At 57.6% G+C, this 26445-nt stretch overlaps 1 protein-coding gene across 3 annotated transcripts; it reads right to left on the minus strand.

Moving 5' to 3' along the window:
- Positions 1-598: 598 nt before the first annotated feature.
- On the minus strand, positions 599-26061 carry TRIM29 (tripartite motif containing 29). 3 transcript variants are annotated; one of them, XM_045515556.2, is made up of 10 exons: positions 25054-26061; positions 17339-17434; positions 16328-16561; positions 15003-15201; positions 12323-12424; positions 9806-9889; positions 7651-7746; positions 6237-6338; positions 4645-4721; positions 599-1841 (listed from the first exon to the last, which is right to left on the minus strand). In XM_045515556.2, the coding sequence occupies exons 1-10, from the start codon at positions 25858-25860 to the stop codon at positions 1779-1781; spliced, it is 1860 nt and encodes a 619-aa protein (XP_045371512.2). In that variant the 5' UTR covers positions 25861-26061; the 3' UTR covers positions 599-1778. The 3 variants fall into 3 exon arrangements, with proteins under 3 accessions (XP_045371512.2, XP_045371513.2, XP_010951700.2); XM_045515557.2 differs by having other exon boundaries at positions 600-1841; positions 6237-6335; positions 25054-26060; XM_010953398.3 differs by lacking the exon at positions 6237-6338 and having other exon boundaries at positions 600-1841; positions 25054-26060.
- Positions 26062-26445: the final 384 nt, after the last annotated feature.

Below are 26445 nucleotides of genomic sequence, written 5' to 3' on the forward strand. Positions count from 1 at the left end.
CCAGGCCTCTCTGGTTTCCCAGGGACTGGAAGGCCTCGTCTTGTTCCTCCATGGCCCAAGCGCAGGACGGCCCCATCCTCGGGAGCTGGACTCTCCTGCTAGGGCTTGACTGTGACCCCCTTGCCCAGGAAATCCTCCTACTGCTATGAAGACTCTCGGGTCTGAAGCCTCTGCTCGGCCTTCACCTCAGCCTCTTTGTAGCCGCTCCTGGGCCCTGCTCCCCTCTGGGGACTCAGGGTAAGCTGGCCCGGGGGTCAGAGTTCTCACAGCCCTCAGGGTATTCAGCGTATCCCCCAGACTCTACCCCGCTGTCTTCCTTTCTGCTCACTGTTAACGGAGGCCTGTTTCAGAAAGGTCCAGTCTCCTGCACTGCCCCCAGGGGTCAGGTGGGGGTGGGTGGGGAGGGGTGGGAGAGAAACCCAAAGGAGCCGTGTCTCTGGAGAAAAGAGGAGAGAGGACCACCTATTCAGCAGAGGTGGAAAAAGTGTGTCCAGAAGAACTGCAGCCGGTCCCTCTGGTGACCCTCCAGGAAACGCGTGTTCAATACAAAGAAGTGAGCGACCAATGGTTTATTCAGGAGGGGAAGCCCAAAGCTGAGTGTCTCCCTCCCCTCCCACCCCTCCCACCCCTCCCCCTCCCTCCCCCGCACCCCTGCTAGCTGGCCCCTCTCCCTGTAGCCCCCATGGGCCCTTGGGAGGGGGGGCGGTGAGAGGAGAGGTGACCCCCGCCTCACTGCTGCTGCTTTGGGCTCCTCTCCAGCCCCTGGGCCCTGTGACAACATGCAACATGGAGGGTAGGGAGAGGGAGGAGGAGGAGGACCATGATGGGGGCAGTGGACGAGGGCACAGGCAGGGGCAAGGCACCCTTGTAAATAAGCACCGGTGGTTACCAGCCCCACCACGCTCCCACCGGCCAGCTCACTTCCCATTGCCGAGGAGAAACAAAATTATAAAACTAATGGAATTCCATGGGTAAATTCCATTTCCCTCAGGGCACCTGGGCCAGTGGCTGCTTTCATGGGTGGAGTAGATCTTGTCAAGGGAACATCTCAGCAGGTAGAAGAAAGGTGTATTTTGGTGAAGATCATCCTGCCAGCTGGGAGAGCGGGTCCTCAGGGACCGTGGACTCAAGGTGGACGTGGGGGGACCCGAGGCCAGGCAGGATGATGCCAAGACACTGAGGTTTCCCTCTGCAGTGTCCAAGAGCTCCAGGTGCTGCCAGCCTGGGCTTTGGTGGGGGGACCAGAGCAGGGCACACGGGGCCAGTCTTCTTCCTGGGGGGGAGCGGGCTGCTGGGAAGAAGTGGGCCCATGTGGATGGGACATGGGCAGCTGTCGTGGCCAGGTTCCTACTGACCGCATCGCGCAGTCGGGGCTTGGAGAGAAATGGCCAACGGGCCTGAAGACCGCAGGGGCCTGGGCAGGGCAGGCAGGCTGGTACGATCTGGGCCCCCACCACTGGCCCCAACCACCCCAGCCAAGAGGAGAGGGTGGTGAGTTAGGGGAGAGAAGCCCGCTATCTTGCATGCCTGTGAGGGTTGGCCTCTGAGCGCAGGAAAGACGGTGACCGTGAGTCACAAAGCAGTGGGGCGTTCCTGGATGGAGCGTGGCTAATGGGGAGGAGGGGGCAGGCCAGGTGGCCCTGAGAAGCGGGCTGAGGGCTGGGGGAGGGCAAGTGCAGGGCAGGCTCCCCCACCACACACAGATGAGAAGAGTAGCAAGAGCCACAGGGCCGGTGGGGAGGGCGGGTGGCGGCTCCTCGTTCCCGCCTTCCTGGAACTCACGGGGCCTCGTTGGACCCGACCCCGTTGCCTTTGTTGACGTAGAATGGCCGGTAGTGTGACTGCGGGGGAGACAAGAGCAGTTAGGGAGGTGGGATGGCAGTGGAGCAGCCAGCCAGACCCCTGCACCTGCCCCTCCCCTGGGAAGCAGCTGTGGTCTGAACCCCAACAATTCTAGGGGCCCGTGGCCTCCCGCAAGCTCCACCTCCCCTGTGACTGGGGTCGGGCCCCAGTGCTATAGAGTCCTGGGCTCACATCCTAATTAGAATTCATTCCATCAGTCAACTGGCGAGCTTGAACCTCAGCTTCCTCACACTGTCTCTCCCCTCCCAGCATCCTAGCTCCCATTCTGTATTAATATTGGTAGCGTTTTCTGCTCTACAGAACTACACTCACTGGCTTTATGTAGATGGTCTCGCTGAATTTTTACAACCACCCAATTAAGCAGGTTACTATTATCATACTCATTTTATACATGAGCAAACCAAGGCACAGAGAGGCTAAGCAACTTGCCCAAGGTCACCCGGCTGGTAAGCAGAGGAGCTGGGATTCGAGCCCCAGCAGTCTGGCTCCAGAGCTCAACCCCCACCCCCACGTGTCAGTGCAACACTTCTGAGTTTCAAGTGTTGGCCTCTGCTCCCTGCATTATCCTCCCTGACAGAGGGGCTGCAGGGGGCACAGACCACCATCCCAGCCCAACACAGACTGAGGGGCCTCCCACCCCAGCCCCTCTGCTTCTTTCAACCCGGCCTCCTCATCGGGATTCAGGGAGCATCTCTGGGACAGCGCCGGTGACAACTTTCCTGCCAGCCCTGTGTATTACGTCCCACAGCAATTTCACAAAATCAGAGCTCCCCTCTCCTCCCAATCACTTCATCAGGGCGCTGAGAAATTGCTTGCCAGGCTGCGACGGAAGAGCACATCTGAGCCACCACTTGCCCCCGCAAGCACCCTTGGCCTCTAGGGAGGTCTCTGGAAGTGGCTTTGCCCCTGAGCTGGGTCAGAGCCTGGGCCCACCTCACATCCCACTGGTTCCAATACAGGAGACCCCCAAGAGTGATCCCAGCCCTGCCCCTGGCCCTGCCTGCCTGGAAATTTGTATCTATAGTAGCTCCTTGCCTACGTCTGGTCCACAGCAGGACGACGGGCTGAGAGTCCTTAGCTCAGACCTTGGTTAAACCACCTATTAAAACAGTGGAACTGATGGAGACCCAGGGAGGGAAAGACATAGCCAAAGTTACACAGCTCCTCTGGGGCAGACCAGGGCCTGGACCAGGTCTCCTGAGCCCTTACTTACAGCCTGGACCCCAAAGTAATCAATAAGGCAAAGTGAATAGACCCAGAAATGGCTGAAGGCTTTCCTACAGGAAGGCTGGGTCAATAAAATGGATCGCAGGTCAGTGAATGGTGCAGTTTTGTTAAGAGCCCAGGATGGCAGGTGGGCACAGCATCAGGGCAGGCTGTTTCCTGCCCACACACACACACACACACACACACACACACACACCCCTGCGTCCTCCCTGGCTCAGGGTCACAGCACATGGAAGTTAGAAAGCTATGAAATCATCTAGGCCCTCCTACTTATGTTACAGATGGGGAAACTGAGGCACAGAGGAAGAATGACTCATACAGCAAGTTGGTGAGAGGGCTCGGGCCAGGCCCCCTGCGTCCTGACTCCCAGGCTGGCATCCTTCCACATTAGCAGTGCTGGATGCCAGCTGAGCTCCCCTGAACCCTGCCCTGCCAGGTGTCTCAAGGTGGTGATGAGCCTTGTTTCCTGGGACCCGGGTTCTGGGAGGGTGGGAGAGTACGTGGGAGGGAGGGGAAGGACCGAACCCAAGAATAGAAACCTTCCTTTTCTCTCCGTATCTGCTTTTTGCAGTCCTGCTGTTGCAGTGCCCCTGGGCCCAGCTCAAATTACACACACCATCACTTAGCTCCATCGCCAGCAAATTAACGAGTCCCTCCAATTAAGCCAGCCCAGTCACCGCAGCCGGGAGCAAATCCCCACTCCCTGCTCTGACCTCCAAGTGCAAAGAGAACACTGGGCTCCAGCCCCCGTGCCCAGCTGGTGCCACCTACATCCCAGGGCAGCTGGCTGACTCCTTCAGCAGGGCCTGGCCTTCAGGAGAGAGCTTTCGGGGAGGTGGAGTCATAGCACGTGAAGAACAGCCCCTGATCGCCGAGGCCTCGGGCAGGGCTCAGACGAGTCTACAGGGTACGAGAGATCGCCTCATCCCTCATTATACAGTAAAGAAGAGTCCCAGAGAGGGATCTGACTCACCCGGGACTCCGCAGCCAGCAGGTGGCTGGACCCCCAAACCGTGCTTCCCTCTAGCGCTGCCCTTTCATGCCCCCAACTCAGGGTCACTAGCCATTGAACCCTAAATATATCTATTCCTAATTTTGCAGCCAATGCCTCACCTGCACTATCATCCAGATGGCCTCCATGCTGTCAGAGCTGGAGACTCGCCCCCAGGAAATGGGACTCATCTCCAGGATACCTGTCCCCTGGACTCAGCTGGTGTTGCCGGGACACCATTCCATAAGCATAGGGGCCCAACAACCATTTGCAAATAAAAAAAGAAACCAGGGCTGCCCACTTTACAGATTAAATGACTAAGGCCCAGAAAGCATGTGCTTACCCAAGCCCCTTGCCTAGTAGCCCTGGGTCTTTCTTTACTGCTCTTTGGAATACCCAGGTGTTCAGGCCACTGCTGCCTCCTCCCTCCATCCCAATGGCCCAGAGACCATCCTCCCACAGGCCCTGGGCAAGTGGTGGCCGGTTGCCCCTGGGAGCCCCATTCAATGCCCATTCTGGACATGCTCGTGCCCAGGCAGGCTCTCTTGGTGGCCCTCACTCACCAGAATGGTCTGCTTGCCAGATTTCCAAGTCTGAGGCTGGGCCTTGGGGCTCTGGCTCCTGATGAGGGAGGGGTAACCTGGGGAGACAAGAGGCTGGGGTCGGAGAGAGCACGGGCTGGCGGTCAGGGCCCAGGGCCGGAGCAGCACAGACGCCATCTGCAAAGTGGCCGCCAAGCTCCATCCAGCCCATCACCAAGTGCAGCCATCCCTGAAGAGGCGTGCAGTAGCCAGGGGGGTCGACATGAAAACTCCCAGGGAGGCGGGCCAAAGGGAAGAGGCACCAAGGCAGACAGAAGGAGGAGGAGCAGGCCAGGTGGGCCGGGCCAGGCAGCAGAGGACTGTCACCCCCAAATCCAGGTCAGGATCATACTACTTGCAAGGAATTCCCCCCTCTCCCCCAAGGCTCACAACATAGACCCCTTCCCTCCCCAAAGTCCTGGAAAGCCACTTTATAAGCACAACCTGCCAGGATTTCCACCAGGAGGTGCTCATTCCAACTACCCCCCAACCCCACTGCCCACCTCCCCGACCCCCGCACTGCATAGATGACGCCCCCTATTCACTGGCCCTGCTCGTGCCAAACACCATGCTGGGACTCCACATGGGCTCTCCCTGTTTCTGTTGCCCTGAGCTGCACAGCTGATAATCAGTGGGCAGCATTTGAACCCAGGTTTGCTGGACTCTAAAATTCATCCTCACATTCCTCCTGCCCAGTTCTGCTTCCTCTTCCCTGCTTCACAAGCAGGAGGCTGGGGCCCAGAGAGGGGGAGTCATTTGTATGGCAGCAATCCAGGGTTAAAACAGCAAGCCCAAGGGCTTGGGAGCACGTGGGCACTGTCTGGGCCTGGTCCCGAAGGCGCTGGTCTTGGGCGGCGCTGCCTGCGCCCACCTCCCCGCCCAGTGGGACCTGTAAGCAGCCCAGTGGGACCTGTAAGGAGCTCCGGTCCACAGAATTGTGAAAAGTCCTCTCCGTGTCAGCGCTCAGCTGCAGACACCGGCAGTGGTGCCTGGGAGGGAGCAGGCTGTGACCTGGATTTAGACAAGCTCAAGAAAGAAACAGGGTCTGTCCTTGGCAGGAGCCGGCTGGAGACGCCCTGGCCTGCTGTATGGTGGACGAGCTGGTCAGGCCCAGAAACCACCTGCAGCGCTGCCAGGCTGCCAGCAAAGCTGGCCCTTCCCCGGGGCTGGCACTTGGCAAGACGGGGAGACAGAGCAGAGAACCCAGTGTCTCCCTGCTTCTAGGGGTGGGAACAGCCTTGAGAAGAGAGGTTCCTCAGGTCCTGATGGGAGGTTGAGAGGGGAGAATTCAAGTCTCACTTCTCAATTCCCAGAAAGAAAATCCCAGGTAAGCCATGAGAGAGACGGGGACAGGGATGGGGCAGGGGAGTGGTCCAGGACACCAGCCTATACAGCAGGCAGAATCCAGGGGAGGGTGGGCTAAGGATGGCAGAGTGGGGGCATGCATCCTCTTCCAGGAGGCTCTGGGAGGAGGCACCAGGACACCCTAGAAGTGGCAGAGAGCCCCATAGGATGTCCCACTTGCCCTGCTGTGGGAGAGAGAAGGGTTTGGGGGATGCAAAACAGGCAGGTACCAGGATTATTTTTAAACAGCCCACTGCCGTCCAGTGGTTTGGAAAACTCTGTGGTGGCCTGTCCCAAGGTGGTGAACTGATAGGGGACTTTCCCAGTGCCTGCTGGGAGAGAGAGAGGCATTAGCGCTGGTCCCAGGAGGGGCCAGAGGGAGCCACACATTCCGTGGGCGCTGCTGCTCTCAGAGCCCTTGCTCAGCCCTCCCCAGCGCCCTGAGCATACTCCCTGCCTCCTCCCCACCCCCAGAGTAGATGCAGGTGGGGTCAGTCCTCCCATACCGGTGGCCCCTGCCCAGAACCCCCATCCACGGCCACCCCCAGCGGATCTGGTGAGCAGATCTGTGTGATGGTGACAACAGATGTCCCTGGGCTATTCCCAGGGTCCTAGTGTATTTGAGGAGGGCAGACCTAGGCCAAAGCCTTCCCCTTTGGAGGCTCTGCAGGCCAACAGGGAGATTCTGGGGAGCATTAACACTCCAATTAACAGCTAAGGGTGGCCGTCCTCCCTGCTGGGTGGCCTTTGATCCAAGCTTGACCAGAGAGCAGAGAGGATCTGCTGGAAGCCACACAGGCCAAGGCAAGTCCCAGAGCTTTCCAGGCCTGGGAATCCCGCAGGCTGGGACCTTCTCATCTTATCCCCCTGCTGGTAGTTCCAAGAGTCCCCATGCTGGGCATCGGCTGGGATCCAATCCGGAAGGGACAGCTGGATGATAAAGCCATTGCCTGAGGCCACTGCTTGGGGGTCTGTCTGCCCCGCACAGCCCTGTTCCCACTCCCTCCCCCTGAGCCCACCCACCCGTGGCCAGATGTCTTGCGGGCTAGAAGACAGACAGGTCTTCTCTTACCACAGCCCACCAGAGCTGCCCCTTGGACTTTTCGGAAGGAATGTGGGACCCAAAACTGGGTCTGGCCCAGTTTTGACCACTCAAACGTGTCAGAATTGCTCTGGGGGACAGAATCAGACTTGGGAGATCGTAGAGGTCATGCAATCTGCCTGTCCCAAAGGGCACTAGGCAGGACTCTGGCTCCGTGGAATGCTGATAAATGTGGCCACAGGATTCTAGAGTCAGCAGAGGCTGGGAGCCACTGGGCGACAAAATTAAAGATTTCTGCAGTTGGAAGACTCAGAAGTTAAGCCTGATGGAAGTACCCTGGGGATGTCTGGGGTGGGGAATGTAGAGGCTGTGGCATGTCACCACCTCCCTGACCCTGAGGCCTGTATCACAGTGCATCCTGAGAGACCAGAGTGTGGTGGTCAAGCTCTGAGAAATGCTGCTGTGGTCCAGCCCTCCTGGACAGCAGAGATGTGATGGAGGCAAGGCTCTGACTCCTACAAGGTGGGACTGGTGATCAGAGACCAAGGCCCCAGGGCTTGCAGGGCACCTGGAAAAGCAGAGTCGGACAGAGGGGAGCTCACCTTTCAGGGAGAAGGAGGAGCTGCCTTGCACGGCAGGCAGGTCATCGGAGTTCTGAACAGTGGAGGAGTATTCCCAGACCCGGGAGGTGTAGTTACCTGGTGGGGAAAGAAAGAGGTGTCAGCCCTCAGCAGCCGGGCATGGGGGATGACAGAGGCCGGGAAGTGGCCATTTCTGTGAATCTCTCCAGCCCCCACCATGTCTCAAGCCAGGATGCTGCTGGGCTGCCACCCATCATGCCTCCAGCCAGTCCTTCCTGCCATCTAAGCTCTCCCTCTAAACTATAAAGTGTCATCCTGTCCCTTGGATTAAGGTACAATGTCCTTAACACAGCCCTTAGCTCTTCAGTGAGCTGCTGCCCCACCCCTCACCACTGCGTCTACTTCTTGGCTTCCCCCCATCTCCTCCTCTCCATCACTCAAGTTTCCAACCAGGCTGCGCTGAGTTCCTGACACACACCAGGCTCTCTCTTGCCTTAGGCTTTTCCCACAGACCAGGTCCTCTGCCTAGAATAGTCCACCTGCTCACCCGGCTCAGCAAGTTCTTGTGCCGGGTCTTCAGGTGTCAGCTTCCCAAGTCTGCGTGTGTCTCAGCCCCCTGCCCTGCATCACATTGTAATTGCACGTTCAATGGTCCGTCTCCCCCAGTGGGCTCCGTGGGGGCAGGTGTTATGCTCGTCTGACCCAGCATCACACCCAGAGCCTGGCAGCCAGCCTGGTTCCTGGAAGGTGCTCATTGTACGGCTGATGGATGAACCGATGAGCAAAGGAACAAGTAAGTACAAACGCGCTAGAACTTGGAGACGGCGGCAGCTGATACAAGCCCTGAAATTCTGTTTGCCAAGTTGAATCGGCTGCACGTGTCCATTTGCAAGTACGCCCCTGCAGTCTAGAGGGAAAGAGGCTGCGGGGACGACGTGGAAGGAATAGCAGGGGTACCACCAGGGCATTCCATGCAGCCCCCAGCGCCTCCCTCTCGGCAGCCCAGAGTGTGGGGGGCTGCCCTCAGTCAAGCTCACTCCACACCGGAGCCCACCAGCCCTGGCGATCTTCTGCAGCTGCCTGCAGCGGGCCGGTGGTCAGAGACGGCTGGGGCTGGCCGCCTGCCCCATCATGGACCCCCTCCCACAGGGATCTCAGGCCGGCTCTGTAGCAGGAGCCTCACAGAGCACTTCTAGCCAAGGCTCCGAGGGCCCATACACCTGCCGTTTCTTTCACCCATTCATTTGTCCCCTCTTCCTCTCGTGCAGCAAATGTTTGCCGAGTTCCTCCTTCTGGGCCTTGGGGCCACAGCAGGGAACAGGACAGACCCAGCCTCTGCCCTCGCGGAGCTCACAGCCTGTGGTGGTAACAACGTGAACCCAACCCTGGACACAGAGGCCTGGCTACGGTGCCCGGAACTCCAGACCTCCGGGGGCCTTGTCCTCACTGCAGAGCACCCTCACTCCCTTCCTCGCCTCTTCAGACCTCCTGCTATTGTGTCTGAGGGGGGCCCTGGTGGAGCTCACCCAGTCCCTGCCCTCCCTGCACGTGGCTGGCATGTCCCAGGAGCCCCTGAAATCTGGGCTTATCCAGGGCTCAACCCTGCCCCCAGCACAGTGGTGCCCTCAGTGCTCCGGGCAGAGGGGACCCTGTACTTGGCAGCTCTCTTTGGGGAAGCCGCATCTCCACCCCAACGTGACCTCTTCTGGGTCTTAATGGCTTGTTCCCCGCTCGCCTCACTGGCAGCAATATCTCCTGGGTTTCCAGGGACAGCCCACTTCGTACGGCTCCTGACTTCTCATTTACTGCTGCACTGGTCTGTCTTAACCACTGTGTGACTTTCCGACACAGGAATCCCACCCAAATCAGTAAAGGTCCTGAGGGTGGTCCCCACATCTAACCCCGGGGTCCACCTTCCCCTGACTCATCCTTCAGGGAGAAGATCGTGTGGACTCAGGGATTTCCAGTGGTGCTGGCGTGCCCGGCAGGCTTTCCTCAGCCTAAGGATGTCACACACATGTACACACACAGACACAGACACACACGTGCAAACCACACACACACACACCTGATGCTCGTAGGACCCCTCCCCTCCGCACCCCATCCCAGCTCCCCACCCCTGCCTGCGGGGCCCCCACACAGGCCCTGCCCACCCTCGAAACACGCCACCTCCTACCTTTGGTTCCATAGAGATTGTTGAAGTTCTTCTCCTTGGTGAGGCGGCTGGGGGATGCCGGCTGGTACGCCGTCCTGGCCCCACCTGTGAGGCACACAAGGAGGGGCTGTCATCACAGAGAGGTGGGCCTGGCTCAGCTGGGGGCCTGTGGCTCTAACTTGAGGGGTGTAACACCCACAAACAGCCCCTACTGCCTATCCCAGGACCTGGATTCTACCACCAAGACAGCTCCCTTGGGTCGCGGATAAGGTGACCGCGTCATTTACCATTCAAATCGAGACGCTTTCGAGAGTGAAAGGGGTGCTATTGATAGTTATGCCAACGGGGGAGGGCATGGCTCAGTGGTAGAGCACACACTTAGCATGCACCAGGTCCGAGGTTCGATCCCCAGTACCTCCGTTAAAAAATAAATAAATAAACCGAATTACCCTCCCCACTGCAAAAAACAAAACAAAACAAAACAGTTATTTCAATGGCATCAGTAAACCTGGAAAGTCTTGGAGTGACCGAGATGTGTGGTTACCCTATCTGGGGGCTTTGAGGGTCACCAGAGGCTGGAAAAGCAACGCTTCCCTCCTGAGCCAGGCCCTGTGTGACTGACACCCCAGAGGCTGGGAAATGGGGTGCCCGTGAGGAAGGAGGGCCATGGCCGCCGTTGGGGAGGAGAGGCATTGTGCCCTTGGAGAAGTGAGGGCCGCCACCTGCAGGCACCTGATGAGCTGGTGCCAGGAACACCTCCTCCACCATGGGGACGCTCCCGCAGGGACAGCCCCCAAACAGCACAGGTGTCTCCCTCCTCCCCCATTCGAGCTCTACAACAGCCTTGGGAGGAAGGCAGAGTGGGCTCCACACTTCCGCTTTACAGATGAGGACAACGCGCCACCCACAGGTGTCCGAGTCCTTCATCGGCTCCCCGCCTCCTGCCTAATCCGCCCTCACTCCCATCCTGGCCGAGGTGCTGGTCCTTCTCTAAACCTTTGCACCTGCTGTCCTTCCTTCTGCCCATCACAGCCATGCCCTCTACCGAGCACATGGCCCCTGCTTCAGGGAGCCTGGACACTAACCTCTCCTGGAAAGTCTCACTGCCCAATCCCACTGTCCTAGGGCTCCCAGACTCAGGCCACTGGCCTTCGGTGGCCCTGATTCGTGACTCCTCGCTGACTCTCCTTGGCCCATCCCTTGCTTCCATCCCCAGCCTGGGAGCTCCCAGAGGGCAGATTTCCTCCTCCCTCCTGTCCCCAGGACAAGGGCGGAGACACCAGAAGAACCTGTTTTTTCTTCTACCTACAAATGTCACAGCCTGACTTACAGTGACAGACCTGGAAGCTCTCCTAACAGCTGAGTCCAACCTCCTCCTTCTCAGACGGAGACAGTGAGGGGGCAGCTACCAGCCCAGGGTGTCCGGGCCTTGGCTCTCTGAGTGACATCTGGGGGAGCTCCACGCTCTTTCCTCAACCCCTCATTATTGCTCTGCTCCCCTCCATCTTCTGCAGAGCAGGCGAGCCAAGCAAGGGCCAGCTGGGGGGCTCAACGCCAGGTCAAGGTCTGGAACTCAGAAGATGAGGAGCCAGAAGGGCCCAAGCCGGGGCCAGGGACGCTGGGATGGCTGGTCAGTGCAGCTCAGCCTCTTACAGAACAAGGCGCAAAACACAGCACCTGGGGGAGGAAAGGGGGTAGGACTGGCCAGCCCGGACCTGGCCCCAACCAGGAATGTGGGGCGGGGGCCCTGGGGGCCAGCTGCCTCCCCGGAAGCCCAGGTGTTGTTTTCAAACTGGGTGGGGCAGCTGAGGTTCCTCTCTGCTGAGCTCATCTCTCCAGATCCCCGGGGCCCTCCCACTGTGTCTGTGTGTGAGTCAGTGCGCAGGACCTCAGGGCTCCCCACTCTTGGCTCCTGGCATCTCCCCCGTGTCTTCTTTCTCCCCTTTCCCTACACACCCTCTCTTCTTCTGATCCCCTCCCAACACACACACCTGCACACACCCCTCCTTCCACCGGGCACACCCACCCTTATGTAACGGACATTGCTGTGGTTTGTTTCTGGCCCCAAAGAATGTGACAGGCTGCCCCAGGGCAAGGACTGGCAGGCGCTGGTCTATACCCTCACCTGGCCGCCGCCCCCCAGGCTGGGCCTCCTGAGAGGGAGGGCTGAGGAATTTAAAAGACCAGCCATCCATTCTCCTGTCTTGAAGAGCAGGATGGTTCTGGAGGAGCCAGCCCTACCACAGGACTACAAAAACCCAAGGGGAAGTGAAACACAGCTCAGTCTGGCGGATGGGAGTGGGTGAGACCAGTAGCCAGGAGACCCTCTGGAAGGAGAGAAGAGGGTGTGGGCTGAGGGGACTGCCTGAATCACAGGTGAGCAGATGCTAGACTGAGGCCGGAGGGAGGAGCTGTTCATTACACTGGGAAACAGGTATACACCGGGACCTCCCCGGGGGCATCCACGAAGGTCACCGTGGGGGAACCCAGCTGAGCCTCCCCGTGGACCACGCGGCATGATCCTCTCCCTTCCTTTACCCTTGGGCGTGAGGTACATGGAGTATCTCTTCATGGTGTCCGGGGCGCTCCACTCGCTCGTGTAGCTGTTGCTGTAGCTGTTCATGAAGCGATGGTCACCCCCTGGGAAGTACAGAGGTCAGGTCAGTGGAGGGGCAGGTGGGGAGGAGGGGCTGACCCACAGCAGGCGTCGCTGGGCTCCACTGAGTCAGCCCACAGCCCCTCTGTCCCAGTGAGAGGCGAGGTCCCCAACTTCAGGGCACCCTGCCCAGCATCCCCTCTGCCCCCGAGCTCCTGAGGGGTGAGAGAGGGTCTGCGGTGGGCCATCCACCCTCCCTGGGACTGGCCCTTGTGTGTGGGACAGTGTGCACGGCACTCTGCAGTTTACAAGGCGCTCCTGCGCTCCGTCTCTTGTTTGATGTGTACATCAACCCTTGGGCTGGTATGAAGATCCCCACGTGATAGATTAGGAAACTGAGGCTCAGGAGGTGAATGGAACCACTGCCCAATGTCACATGGCCAATAAGGGCAGATTTGGGGTTTGAGCCCCCATCCCTACTTCCTGGCTCTGTCCCAGCCACTGCTGGCAGCCCAGGGGGTGGAATGGGGACTCAGAGTTGGCCTCCATGCCTAGAGATCAAGCTAGCTGAGCCTCTGCAAGGGGCGTGAGCTGCTCTGGAGGGTCACTGCTCCCTCCCCGCTACCCCCACCAGCAGAGCCCTGAACTCAGACAAATCTGTGGCTCCACACTTGCCTCCCCCAGCCGCCCTCCACCCCGTTCCTTTCTCTTGCTGCTTCCTCGTCTGCTTTCCCTCTGCCCTTCTCCCTCTCTCCTAGGCAAGAGGAGTGAATGACTCCAACCCCTATCCCACATCTCCAACACGTGGGCCGAGCAGGGGCCAAACAAGTGTCCTGCTAGGTGTGGGCCCAGCTCCCTCCCTGCCAAGCCCAGGGTGAAGGTGGTCTGGTTCCTCTCGGCCCCTGGGGTCTTTGACAGTGGGGTTGAGTCCTGGGTCTGGTGGGCAGGCTGCCATGAAGGAAGAGAGGATGGTCACTGCGCGGTCTGATTCATCCCCCATCTCCCACAGCCAGACACACTCCCAGTGACACAAAAGTGACAAAACACCAACACGGAGGCCCAGGGTCCCAGGCAGAGGTGTAGGGCAGCTGACATCAGCTGCACCCACACTGCTCCTGGCGGCCGCCTCCCTGCACACCGTATACAGGGCACAGGGCCACACCTGCGCAGAGGACCCCGCCAACACAATCATGACCTAGAAATGGCACAGTGGGCGGGCAGCAGGAGGTGGGGGGTCTCTGCAAGGCTCACAGGCCACCCCAACTAAGTCAGGGCCATCCTCACCGGTCTGGCCAGACCTTAGCCAAGGGGATCCCCCACCAGGTTTGTACCCCAGGGGCTGTGATCATCACACTCTCAACTCCTCTACACGGCCACCAGCCTCAGCAGCATCTCGGATATGAAGATGCAGGGGACTGAACAGCAGTGTGAAACCCAGCTCACCCTGCTTAGCTCTGTGCCCTCTGAATAGCTCCTCCTCTGAGCCTCTGCCTTCTCATCTGTGAAAGGCAGTACATCCTGCAAGGAGACTAGGGTAAGGCAAGTGAGGAGCTCACACGGAGCCTGCACTCAGGCCCGTCACTGTGGGCCGTCACCATCAGCATTATCCCCACTGTCATCAGGAAGATTTCAGGATCTGAGTGCTACTCAAAGCCAAATGATTATCTTGATGCAATGGCTCATCTGCCCTTAGGTGTGACTGACTGTCCCCCACATCTTACAGGGACGCTCTATGGTGTCACCATCACCAAGATGTCCATACACCCCCTGAGCCCTAGCCTGTCTGTGCACGTTACCCACTTCTCAACCCCCAAAGAATCACATGCTCCTTTCAGAGACCAAAGACAGGAGTTACTTCCTTTGGGGTGTTGGAGTTGGAAGTCATTAATTAGGCCATATCCTCAAGGCCTGGGCCACCCGGTGGGGTTTGGGGAAAGTGCCCAGCTTCAGGCCCTAAAGGGACTGGGCTGGGACTGGTGGAAAAGGACTTAATGGGGACAGTTTCTCATGTTAGGAGGCTTTCTGGGAGATGATTCAGTTGGCTTTGCAGAAGACATTGTTATTCAGAAGAGACACTGGCTTCAGGGGAGCTGGTGAGTCACCGAGACACACTGTGCCCCAGCCTGGCCACTAGGCCAAGTCCAGCCTCTGGGCTCAACACTGCTCAGCACAGTGATGGTTGACAGGCAAGTTCTCCCTCCAAGCAGGTGCAGTTCTAGGTCATGTCCACTGGAGCCTGCAAAGCCACCAGGTTGGAGTCTGGCCCTTACAAGTGGCAGCACCCACACAGCTGCTGGGTTGGGGCCCCCAGTCAGATGCAGATCTGAATGAAACCAATCCCTGAGTTGGAAGAACAACCCATGGGAAAAAGACATTTGTGCAGCCAGTGCCCAGGATGCTCCCTGCCCTGGGGTCCCCTTCTAATAGCTGCATAACTTTGGCAGTAAGTTCAAGGGAAGGGGGTACCATCCCTGTATCCTAGTCCAAACACCCTTCAGTGGGATGGGTGGCTGGGGACAGCGAGGCACCAGCTGGCTGGATGCCAGCCTGCACCAGGCAGCAGGAACTGACCTGGGAGAAAACATCCATGGCCCTGGGGCCTGCCCACCTGCAGGGCCTTACCGTTCTCCATGTGGTTCCTCTCGATGAAGTTACGGCTCAGGTCCGCCTTGCACATCTTCTCAACATGGCGCATGCACACGTTAAGCAGGTCGTCCTTGAAGTTGCCCAGCGACTGCCCCAGGCCCTCCCCCTCCAGCAGAACGTGATAGGTGGGCAGGGGCGGGGGGAGGGAATAGTTGCTCATCAGGGCACCAAATTCCTACCAGGAAAGGAAAGAAGCCATTAACCTTCCTGGTCTTTAGGAGCTCGGGTGACCCGTGTCTGCAGGGGCAGACTCAGCACTGGGCGCCAGAGGAGCTGGGTCCTAGATCCAGCCCTGCCCTTAACTAGCCCCACTTTTCCTCACTGGGCATTCATTTATTCTTCTGTAAAATGAAAGGGTTCAACTAACATCCACTGGATGCTCATATCCCTGATGGCACGAGCATCAGATGTGTGACTCCATGGCTCCCATCTCTTAAACTGGGTGCATCATGCCTACTTCGTAGGGGTTTATGGGAGAGACACCAGCTGTGAAGTATTTGGGAGTGAAAGAAATGCAAGGAGCTACAGCGTCGTGGGTCGGTTGTGGCGGTACCTCCCCTGCACACGCACTCAGTCCTGCCTCTATGCTTTGGCACTTCTCACTTTCCTTCCCCGTCCCAGGAGAATCCCTCCTCCTTCTCAAATCCTGACAGGACTTCAAGACCCAGTTCAAATTCCCCCTCCTCCACAGAGCTTCCCTAGATCACCCCAGCCGGCTTGCCCTTCCCAGAGCTTCCACTTATCTCCTGAGCCACACGCTCCGTCACTTAATTACACACACTTCTATATTGTTCTCTAATTGTACGTGTCTTATCTTCCCAGCTGGTATGCAGCTCCTTGAGGGCAAAAACCATGTCTTACACCTTTCCATTCTCCACAGCACCTAATAGAGTATTGGGCACGCAGTAATACAGTCTAGCAGAGGGAAGGATGGATGGAGGAATAGACAGAGCAAAGATAACAAATATTCAGCACTTATATGGCCCCCCATACCCAAAGCAGGCATCACAAATCAGGCACAGAACTTTTTCTTTCTGAGCCTAGAGCACTACTAGTACATATCAATTGAAGTTGGTACAAGGTGATACTTGTGTGCCATCTTTAAAGTAGGGAGGGAAATGGCTTGGATGGAAAAGTTAAATGGACAGATGGAATGGAGCTTGGATGGAACGAGTGGATGGATAGATGGCTGGATGATGGATGGTGGCTAGATGGATGAATGGACAGACGGACACTGGATGAGGGTCTGGGTAGCGGGTGGAAGGAGTGAGGGACTGAATGGCGGAGGGGTAGATTGTTACCTGCAGAAACAGCACCGAGTCGCTGATGCTGTGCAGCTGCTCCCTGGTCTGCTTGTCCTCATGCAGCAGCTTGGCCCTCTCGTCCAGAGCATCCACAATCACCTTCACTTGGTCCACGGCATCCTGCTCCCGCTGCTCCAGTGCAGCCCTCACTTCCTCCTTTTGCTTCTCCAGGTCCCGCACCAGATCCTGGAAGTTCTGTTCCAGGATGGCCTTCTCATTGGTGGTAAAGCTCTGGATCCAGAGTAATTGGAAAGAGGAAGGAGGGTTTCAGTAATTTAAAGACCTCCCCAGTGGGTGCATCTTTAGGTTCCCAGCACAGAGTGAGGGCATTTCTACCACCTCGACCCCACAAGCGTATTCAGGCAAGAATCTCATTCAAAGACATCACTGAGGTATGCCATCTATTGATAGAGACAGCCAGGGGCTTTTACAGCCCACCTTTCCTTAATTATCTGAAGCTTCTGCCCTTTGGTGGGTTGACGTGAGCCATCATTCCACCTTTGGACAACTCCATGGACCCAGAAGTTCCCACTTCTGGGAGTTAGGAAAACCTCAACTAGAACCAAACATCATTCTGAAAGTGAATTGATGGGCTGTTTCTGTAGCCAGGGTCAAGAGTCAATGATTTCAGATTGTAGTTTACAAGTATCCAAACCATGGCAGGCGTACATCTAGCCACACAGGCACAAGTAGAGGGGAAATGGCAGGTGTTCGGTGGCTGGGTAGTCTGGTGGGCAGCACAGACAGCGGAGGACACTGGAAGACACACTGGAGGACAAGCTGGTCCAGGGTTTGATGGGATGATATAAAATGAGCGTAAGGTGCTGGACAACATCTCGCCCGGATGCCTGGCCCAGACTTAGAAGGGGAATTGGTGGAAATGCCGAAGGGGGTAACAGCATCCAGAGGAAACAAGAGTGCAGTGTAAAGGTGGGCCCGGGACCGCGGACAGGGCCCAGGCCCACCTCCTCCAGGCTGCATGGCAGGGGGTGCCTGGGGGCTGTTCACCTTGATGCGGTCCTTCTCCTTCTGCCACTTCTCCGCTTCATCTTCGATCTCGATGATCTTGAGCTGCAGCTGCTCCTTTTGCAGTGACAGTTCCGTCTGCAGGGAAGGGGTCAGGGTCAGGGTCAGAGGAGAGGTCAGGAGGAGGGGGTGGAAAAGAACCAGAGAATCAGGGAGCGGGCCCACCCAGGGGACAGACTGGGGGAGGGTCCACCACACATCATTTCAGCCCTTCAGTCAGCAAACACTCATTGGGCCCTCGGATATGCCAGGCATCATGCCAGCCACCAAGGATCCAGCAACAAGTCAGATGCCATCTCACCACAAACTCAGGGCTCTGGGGCTGGGCAGCCCAGTTACATCTTTATAGGGGCTGATCCTCTGCCAGGCCATCCACCCAATGTGAGCAGGATGGGAGCTCTGAATGGGGTTCCCACTCCTTTCAATGGATCTGGAGCCACTGCGGAACAGCTTAGAGGAGAATGGGGACCCAGCCCAGCCCAGGGAGTGTCCGGTGGCAGTAACAATGTGCAGCGTTTCTATGACATGACGTGAGGCCCGTGTTGCAAGCAGAAGCCTGCGATGCTGCCAGCAGGGACTCCGCCTGGACAAGCACGGCTATAAACCTGTTTGTGAGAAAGGAAGTGCAGTCGGCAGTTTGGGCAAGACCGGGACTTTATTCAGGGCCCCTGGGGGAGGAGAGAGGCTAGTGCATGAGGCGGTGAAGATGGACAAGAGAAGAGAAGGAGATGTTCTAGGAACCTCGGCTCAGGAAGAGGACATGGGCTGTGAGGTCCGGGGTGGGTGGGGAAAAGGACTTACCAGGAGTGCGCTGGGATGCGAGCTCTGATGGAAATGAAAAAATAGTTTCCTTCCATTGGAAAAATGCCCTGCTTTGAAAAGCAGCTATGACAGAGTCAAAGGAAAGGCATGAAGCTAAGGCCAATCCAGTTCAGCCAAGAGGCACCCCTTCTGTTCTGTAGGTTCCCCACTGGTGCTCCCAAAGCAACTTTCAGATTAGAAGCCAGGTGGGTGATCTCCGTCTAAAAGCAGGAAGCACAAGGCATCTGAGAACACCCCAGAGTGCTCAAGATCTCCTTGCTATGCTGGGTTTTGAAAACAGAGTCCCACCTCTCTCCAGCCATCTCCTTGAGGAACCCACAAGAAGAGTCAAGCTGTGGAAACCACAAACCACTGGGAATGTGAGTTCCGCTGGCAAGGAGCCCTGAGCAGCTGGGTGCAGACTTCACCACACATCACACCCACTGGACGCTCTGCCAGGCCGGGGTTGCTGATGGGTCCCTGGGGCGGACAGCCAGGGAAGTGGACTGATGGGAGAGAGAGCTTCCTGGCTTTCTTGGGAAAGTGCCCAGAGGGCCAAGGAGCTGGTGGAGAACCGGGACAGAAAGCCCCGTGTTCCAACCCCTGCACCCCCCACTCGCCCACACCCCGGGCTCTCCAGGCAAGAGACTGAGTTCTTCTCAGGAAGCACGTGCCCCATCAGCAGTGGGCTGGAAATTCCGCCACACGGAAAATGCCATCACCAGAGACGCAAAACGGTTGTCAAGAAGAGGGGAATAGAAGTAGTCGTGGATGAGGATTTGGCCTGGTCTCTGGACAAGGGCTGGTGATGTCAGCTGTCAATAGATGCGGTCACGGGAGGGTTGGGATCAAAGGCAACCAGACCCACATGGGACAGAGCCAACAGCCCAGAACACAGAGGCTGGCAGAGCCGGTAGCCTAGAAGGTTCCTGAGAAGCCTGGGCTCGATAGGCAGATCTGAGCCTCACCCTGTGGGCCCCCACATCAGCACCCAGAACCAGGGAAACAGAACAAAAGCACATTCACTCCCACCCCCAGGCCTTGGGGGGCGGGAGGGTGGGCAGGGCATTCCCTCCATGAAAGGAGCCTGGGTCATCTAGGAGGGAGACCCCCAGAGCCCAGAACTGGGAGTCCAAAGGTGTGAATCCAGTGACCACCGCCTCTGGGGAGATGACCTTTGCAAGTAACTTAACCTCTCCGTGCCTCAGTCTCTCCATCTTTCATGGAGGTGGTAAGAGGGCCGCCTCCCAGCAAGGTTGTGTGATGAACTGGGAGCAGGCAAGTGAGGCTCTTAGAAAGAGCCTGGCACAGAGAAAGCACTGACCAGTGGTCCCATCACCACTGTTGTGTGGGGCACTTTCCATGGACCAGGAGCCAGGTAGGGAGGGGAGATGACGGGGTGGTGGGCACGCCAGCAGGGCACAAGGAGGCAAGGGGAGTGGGCAGGCACGAGCAGGTGAGGTCTTGGTGGTGGTCGGTGGTAAGGATGGCATGTGCCGCGGTACTGGGTCCAGGTGTGCTGTGTGCACAGTTGGGATATAGAGTGAGGTGTGCGTGGCAGGGGGCAGGGAGAACAAGACTTTAGGCTGAAGATGCAAAGTTGGGGCTTAGATGTTGGATAATTGAAGATTGAAGGATACTAGGGGAAACAGAATGAAGGTAGGTTAAAGTGGGTGTGGGCGGGTTAACCATCTTCATGTGGGAGGTTTGCCTAGAGAAGGTGAAGGAGGAGCCAGCCTAGTGAGCAGAGATGCTGGGTGGGGGGACCTGCTGGCAGCTGTTGGGGGAGGAGGCGGGGCTGGTTTGGGGCCTTCAGGTAAAGAAAGGTCTGATGTGAGCCAGACTCACTGGCCAAGAGGGAGGAAGAAGGCACCGAGTACAAGCGGTTTAGAACAATGGAGAGCCTAGGCCAAGGGCAGAGGGAGTCAGCCCCTGGGGTCCAGGGAGGGAAGGGGGAGGCTTGCAGACAGGAGCCAGAGGTCAGTGACCTGGGAGGGGCAGAGGGAGAGGCGGCTGATCTGGAAACATTCAAGGGCAGGCTCAAAAACGGAGACGTGCTGTCTACAGCAGAGGGTGGAGGCATCAGTCAGGGCAGAGGAGAAACTGGTCTCTTGATTTCTCTGGGGCGCTAGGGAAGTCAACACCAGCTGAGAGCGGGCCTTGCAAGCCCAGACCTGCAGGACACAGCGGGATCTCAGGAGGGAACTTGGGCTGGGAAATCTCTGCTGCTGGAGGGGTCCGTTCTCACCTCTGGGGTGAGCGCTACCCTGTCAGGAGAGGAGCGTTTGGGGTGAGACCTCTGGGGATGTGTCCAGCATCCATTTGGCTCCTGGCAATTTTCCCCTGCTGGCAGGGCTGCACAAAAGCTGGAAGAGGCAGGATATAGGAAACAATATAATGTAGGGAGCCTTCAAATACTGGGCTCTCCTGCAGCAGTGGGAGAAGGAAGGATGCTAATTGCCTTATTGAGCATCTCCTATGTGCCGACATTTCTCCTCTCATCTGCAAAAGCCCCTGTGGAGATAAGCGGTTTTATCCCATCTTACAGATGCAGAAACCAAGGCCTAGAAAGATTGTGTAGTTTGCCTGAGTTCTCACGGCTAGGAAGTGGGAAGGCCAAGACGCAACAGGACTCAGCTCCTGTTCTGTGATCTCAACCTCCAGGCTACTCTCTGTATCTCCTAGGACACTGACTGTGCCATTCACTCCTGCCCAGGCTCTCCTACTTCACAGAGGGTGCAACCTGGTGATTCTGCCTCTTTCCCTGTCACCCCCTTTCCTCCCTGCACCCTTCCCATCACCCCCCGAGGCCCCAGCTTTCTCCCTCTCCCTCCTCCCTTGGAATCTGATTAAATCCCCTGATGTCTGACTGGGCCTCAGCTCCGCCCTTATCTACACCTCCCTCCTGACTTCCTCCTACCCACTGTCTCCCTCCCTCCACCCTGCCCAGGCCTGTCTCTCAATGCCTTCTTTGTTTCCTTCTCCCACACTGCTCCATGTCGGATGCCTCTAGCTCCAGTGCCTGGGATGGGCGCTGGGTAGACCACCCAGTCTTGAAATCCTTCCAGCCTTAGGGGAGGAGAGGTCTTCCTGAGAGCAGAGGGGAGGCCAGAGGCTGGTGATGCCTCAGCCTAGACGGGGCCTTCAGGTGCAGACACACCTGAGCATTCACCTGGACACGTGCACCTGCGCTGCTCCCAGGGGAGGGGAGATGGAGTCGTGATCTTCCCCTGGCCTGAATTAACCATGCGGGCCGTTGACTGTGACATTTGCTAAATGAGCCAGTTAATTGCCAAATTTGTACTTTAAGACAAACGGTAATTATCTGGATAAGAATCTGAAATGCTGGATAGATTTCCCCATTTCCACCCAGACATCAAACAACCCAGGATTAATCTGCTTAATTGGGGTTCACTGTTCCTTCTGCTTCCTCGGGTGTCAGGACGGGGAAGGGGCAAGATGGGGTGGGAACAGCAGCACACAGGCCACCCCCAGACCCGCAGTGGGCCCTTGAGAAGCGACTCCACCCCCCAGGCCTCGGTTTCTTCCTGGTGAAATTGGCCAGATTCCCGATTTCCAATCTGGCTACACGTTAGAATCCCAAAGGGAGACTGAAAAACACAGATCCCAGACCCTGACCCCCTGAATCAGAATCCCCAAGGAGCCCCTGCCAATTCTATTTAAAAAAATTTTTTAATTGAAAAAACTTTAAATTTCTTTTAATTAAAAAAGTTTAAAATGGTGGAGAAAATACAGCCTGGTCACACTGAGCCTGAATGCCAGGTCTGCCACTCTCCAGCGGTATAACTTTGGGTAAGTCTCTTGGCATCTCTGAGCCCATTTCTTCACCTATGAAATAGGCGCCGTTTCTCCCACCCCATTGGACTGTTGCCGGGAGTAACCGTGCAAATGCCTAGGCCAGCGCCCGGCACATAGATGTACTCCCCAAGGACTGGGGTGTCTCTCACCCGCCTGCCCATCACTTTCCTTCCCTGCCTCCTGTCTCCATACCTCTTCTGTCTCATTGTTTCCCCTCAACGCCCACAGATGTCATTCTACCTCCTTCCTCACCCACCCTGTCCCACAGCAGGAGTTTCCCCCTTAAGATCTCCAGGGAAGGTGGTCCCAGCCCTTTAGCCTGGCTCCTCTCCCCGACTCCTGGCCATGGCTGGCCACCCAAACAGCTTTCCTGCCCAGACCGGCACAGCTCCCAGAGCTCAAGGACAGGCCCATGCCCCGCAGCCCAGCAGCTCAGCCTTCATGGAAGAATTGGGCCATGAGACGAAGGGCAAAGACCCAGGCCATGGTGCCAAAAATGACCTAAGCCAAATGATGGAGTCGGGAAAGTGGCCGAGATGCTGAACCTGAGCTGCACTGTTGAGCTAGGACCTCACTCTTGGGCTGAGTGCTCCTCCACACGCCTTGCCAGGCTACCAACCCAGAGCCCACTCGGACCCACGCCTGGCAGGGCCACCCATGGGTCCAGAGGTCAGGTAGGCTCCCCCACAGCAAGCAGCCTTCTGCCAAGAGTCCTCCACCCCGACCCGTGATGCAGCAGAAGGCACTCGGGATGGACAGAAGGAAGGGCCATGAGACACAGAAGGGATGGATATGTACATGGTAGTCGTATCAATCTAATCCAGCCTAGGAAACGTCCAGCGGCAGAGGGGTGGACCGCAGGACAGCTGTCAAATGCCTCGTGGCTTTTGGAGTGGAATTGGAAACATTCTGACCTGGGCCAGCAGAGGAAGGATCGTCATGTTGGTACACCATTCTCCAGCACTGCCTCTGCTTGGAGTCTAGGTAGAGCTCAGGCCCAGGAGGAGAGCACCGCAGCCCTGGGTGTTGTCTACAGCCCCACGCAAGTAGCCAAGACAGGGCAGCGATCGCCTCACCTGTGCCCCACCAACCAGCCTGCAGAACAGGTTCTGGACAGGGTTCCTTGCAAAAAGACATGTGTGGGCTGAGGTCTGGGTCTGCAGGGGATGCCTCCAAAGAATGCCAGGATTGACACGCTTGTTCACTTTGATCCGTCAACCCACCTGATGCTGCGCTGCGCCAGCACCCCCCACGTCTGACATTCCAGCAGAGCTGGGCTTGGACAATGTGCTCTGCTCCATCTCCGTCTCCACTGAGCTGCTCAGCACCACCCACCCCTGCCTACCTGTGCTGCTGACGCACACACACACACACACACACACACACACACACACACACACATCATCTGAAGCTCCCACCATTAAAGTCACTCCAGTGGATGAGACATTTTCCCCTGATAATAATAATAATACACACACCTCCTGAATCCCATCCCCCTCAACGCCCTCCCCCCAAGTTGCTCTCAAACACTGGAAGAGACTCAGGGGTCTTCTTCCTCAAGCACTGAATTTGGACAGGTCCCTTCCTTTCTCTGAGCCTGAGTCCCCATCTGCAAGGTGGAGAGGAGACGGACGAGACTGCTGATTCTCCATCCAGGCTGGCATTCTGTCCTCTGCGAGTTGGTGTTTACTTACGGCCGCTGCTATGCAACTGGGCGGGTGCGCCTCAGACTGGTTTGTGCGTCTGCTCTGTCTCCTGACCTACATCATGAGACCTCAAGAGCGAGGACTGTGTCTTTGAGTCCTGCCCCAGAATTAGAACATGAACTCTGAGTTCCAGGTGCCCCATCTCCATCTCCCTGCATGAAGCATGAAGCCAGGCTGGGGTCAGGGAGCTGGGGAATTAGGGTCACCTTTTTCCTGGGCCAAATGAGGCTCCTAGAAAGGATCTTTGAGTCTGCCCCCTTCTCTGACTCATCCCTCCTGCCCAGGGGTGTGGATAGGGGGTAAAAGGAGAGAGTGATCCACAAACTCCTGGTCAGGAAGGCTGGAGACAGAGGAGTTCCTGTGCTGCCTCATTCTGAGGGGTGCAGAAATTCGAGTCCCCTGCACTGACCGCCAGGAAGGTTCGTGCCGGCGGGAGGCTGCCCAGGCCAGGGTGCTGTGCTGCTGTAGAGCAGAGAGCAGCCCAGCCCCTCCAGGGCCGGGGGCGGCAGCCACAGCCGAGCCTGTAGCCCCGCACACCCTCTCCAGGTGAGCCACTTTCACAAGCCTCCGCACACCTCCGCTCCTCCCCACAGAAGTGCAGGCGTAACCACGTACACAGGACGCACGCAAACCCACGTACGTATCACATATACAATCATGCAAACATCCACATACGCACATAAACACCCACGTGCATGTAAAACACACGTGTGTACATACGCACATCCCCACACACACACACTCCAGCCCTCGCCAGGAGTGTCCACCTACAGGCTGAGGCACGTCCACATACAACCAGACGCACAAAGTGCCAGGGCCCGGCTGAGGGAAGGATAAAGGAGGCCACTGGGGGAGTCAAGAGACTGGCTGGGGGATCAGACAGAACAAGAAGAAGCCACTGTACGGCAAAGGCCAGCTCTAAAGCCAGAAAAAAGGACATTAAAGTGGTCCCCAAGTTCCCTCCTGCTCGCCAGTGACCCATTCCCCAGGGGCCAGCCTTACTTAGGTGGGAAGAATTCTCTCCCCTTAAGTAAAACAAAAAAAAAAGGAAAAAAGAAACACCCAGCCAAACACAGAGCCCAGGATCTAGTGCTGATTCCCTGACTGACTGAATTTATCCTATGACCTTGGCCAAGCCCCTCATTTTTTCCAAGCGCCTATTTGCTCATCTAGAAAATGCCTGTCTCCTGAGGCTTAGAGGACTGGCAAACCGCCTCTGACTCCCGGCCTGAGGGTGTAGAGGGGAAAGAACTATTTTCCAAAAGAACCAGGGACAGCAGAGATTTAAGCCCCAGACCCTGGGAACCCACAGTGGAGAAGATGAGGTCGGAGGACACGGTGAGGGAGGAGAGCCTTTAGGAGAGTCTTTACCTCCTTCTCGGCCTTGGCCTCTTCCACCGTCACGGTGCTGTGGTTCTTGTGCTCCTGGAACATGCAGAGGTAGCAGATGCAGGTCTGGTCCGTCTGGCAGAAGAGTTCCATGGTCTTTCCGTGCAGGGGGCACTTGCGAGCCTCGAAGTCCCGGATGGGCTCAAGCAGCTGGTGGTCGCGGAAGGCGGCACCCTCCAGGTGGGGCTTGAGGTGCAGCTCGCAGAAGGAGGCCTGGCACACCAGGCAGGACTTGACGGCCTTCTGCTTGTTGCCGATGCACGAGTCACACAGGACCTCCTCGGAGCCCGACTTGGCGCGCAGGAGGATGCCCGCGTCGCCCCGGGGGTAGCTGTTCCGCCGGACCTCCCCGGGCTCCACGATGGACACCGTGGGCTTGCGGGGCTCCGCGAAGATGGACCTGCGTGGCTCCCCCTTCTCAGCAAAGGTGACAGGCAGCTTCTTGGCGGCCCCCAGCTGGAGCCCGGCGTAGGGGGACCGCTTGCCTTCCCCGGAGTCCATGCTGAAGTAGCTGGAGCTCTTGTCGTCCACGGACTCGACAAACTGGATGATGGGCCGCCGCCACTCGTTTCCCGAGAAAAGGGAGCCCTTCCCCTCGCCCGGCTTCAGGGCACCGCCCAGACTCTTGCCCTCGGCCGCCTCCCCGCCGTGCCCGTTGGTGGTCTTGGCCTCTTTGCCTTCGGCCTTGGCCGCATTCTCCAGGCTGCCGCTGGGGCCCGGAGGGCTGCGGGCATCCCTGGCTTCCGGGCTGGCCCCATTGCTCCTGGAGGCATCTGCGGCTTCCATCATGGGTCACCGGGCTGGTCGGCGTCGGGCTCGCTGGAGGTGAGGGTGGGTGACCTCTCGGGCGGCGTCTCAGCCGGGAGTGGGACAGGCTGCCACAGAGCCCGAGACACACCTACAGGGACCAGGGAGGAGGAGGAGCGGAGAGGAGGGGCCGCAGGAGAGCCTGACACAACGGGCCAGGGCCGGGAGAGGCAGGCGGCTCCCAGAGCCAGCAGAGTGCCTAATTATACAGGGGGCCACGCCCTGCACATTCATACCTAACCTGATTTTTTAAAGAAGTGGTTTTTTTCTCTCCCCTGGTTTAATTATTTTCCACAGCTCAGCAACCAGTTGGGCTGCTTTCCTTCTGACGCAGTTTCTTCTCATCAGGAAGGTGGGCGCCTCTGTCCTCACAGGTGGGCAGGCTTCACTGAGCTGAGTGGTCCCTGGGGCAGGAGGTGAGGTGTCTGCAAGGGCCCATGGGACAGAGGGCTATTAATTGGGTCACACAAGCCAAATAGCCTTGTAATCTGCGGGCCTGGGTTTCAGAGGAAAATCCCCTGCCTTGAGACAGTGGAGTTGCTTCTCATCTTAAAGGAAATGATGTGT

Source organism: Camelus bactrianus, chromosome 33 (assembly GCF_048773025.1).
Source record: "Camelus bactrianus isolate YW-2024 breed Bactrian camel chromosome 33, ASM4877302v1, whole genome shotgun sequence".
Classification (NCBI taxonomy): Eukaryota; Metazoa; Chordata; class Mammalia; order Artiodactyla; family Camelidae; genus Camelus; species Camelus bactrianus.

Coding starts and splice junctions, on each gene's coding strand:
- TRIM29 (XM_045515556.2), bottom strand. CDS start 25,860: ATGATGGAAGCCGCAGATGCCTCCAGGAGCAATGGGGCCAGCCCGGAA. Junction 16,562..17,338: donor AGGAGAAGGACCGCATCAAG/GTGAACAGCCCC, acceptor CTCTGGATCCAG/AGCTTTACCACCAATGAGAA. Junction 15,202..16,327: donor ACTCGGTGCTGTTTCTGCAG/GTAACAATCTAC, acceptor CTTTCCTGGTAG/GAATTTGGTGCCCTGATGAG.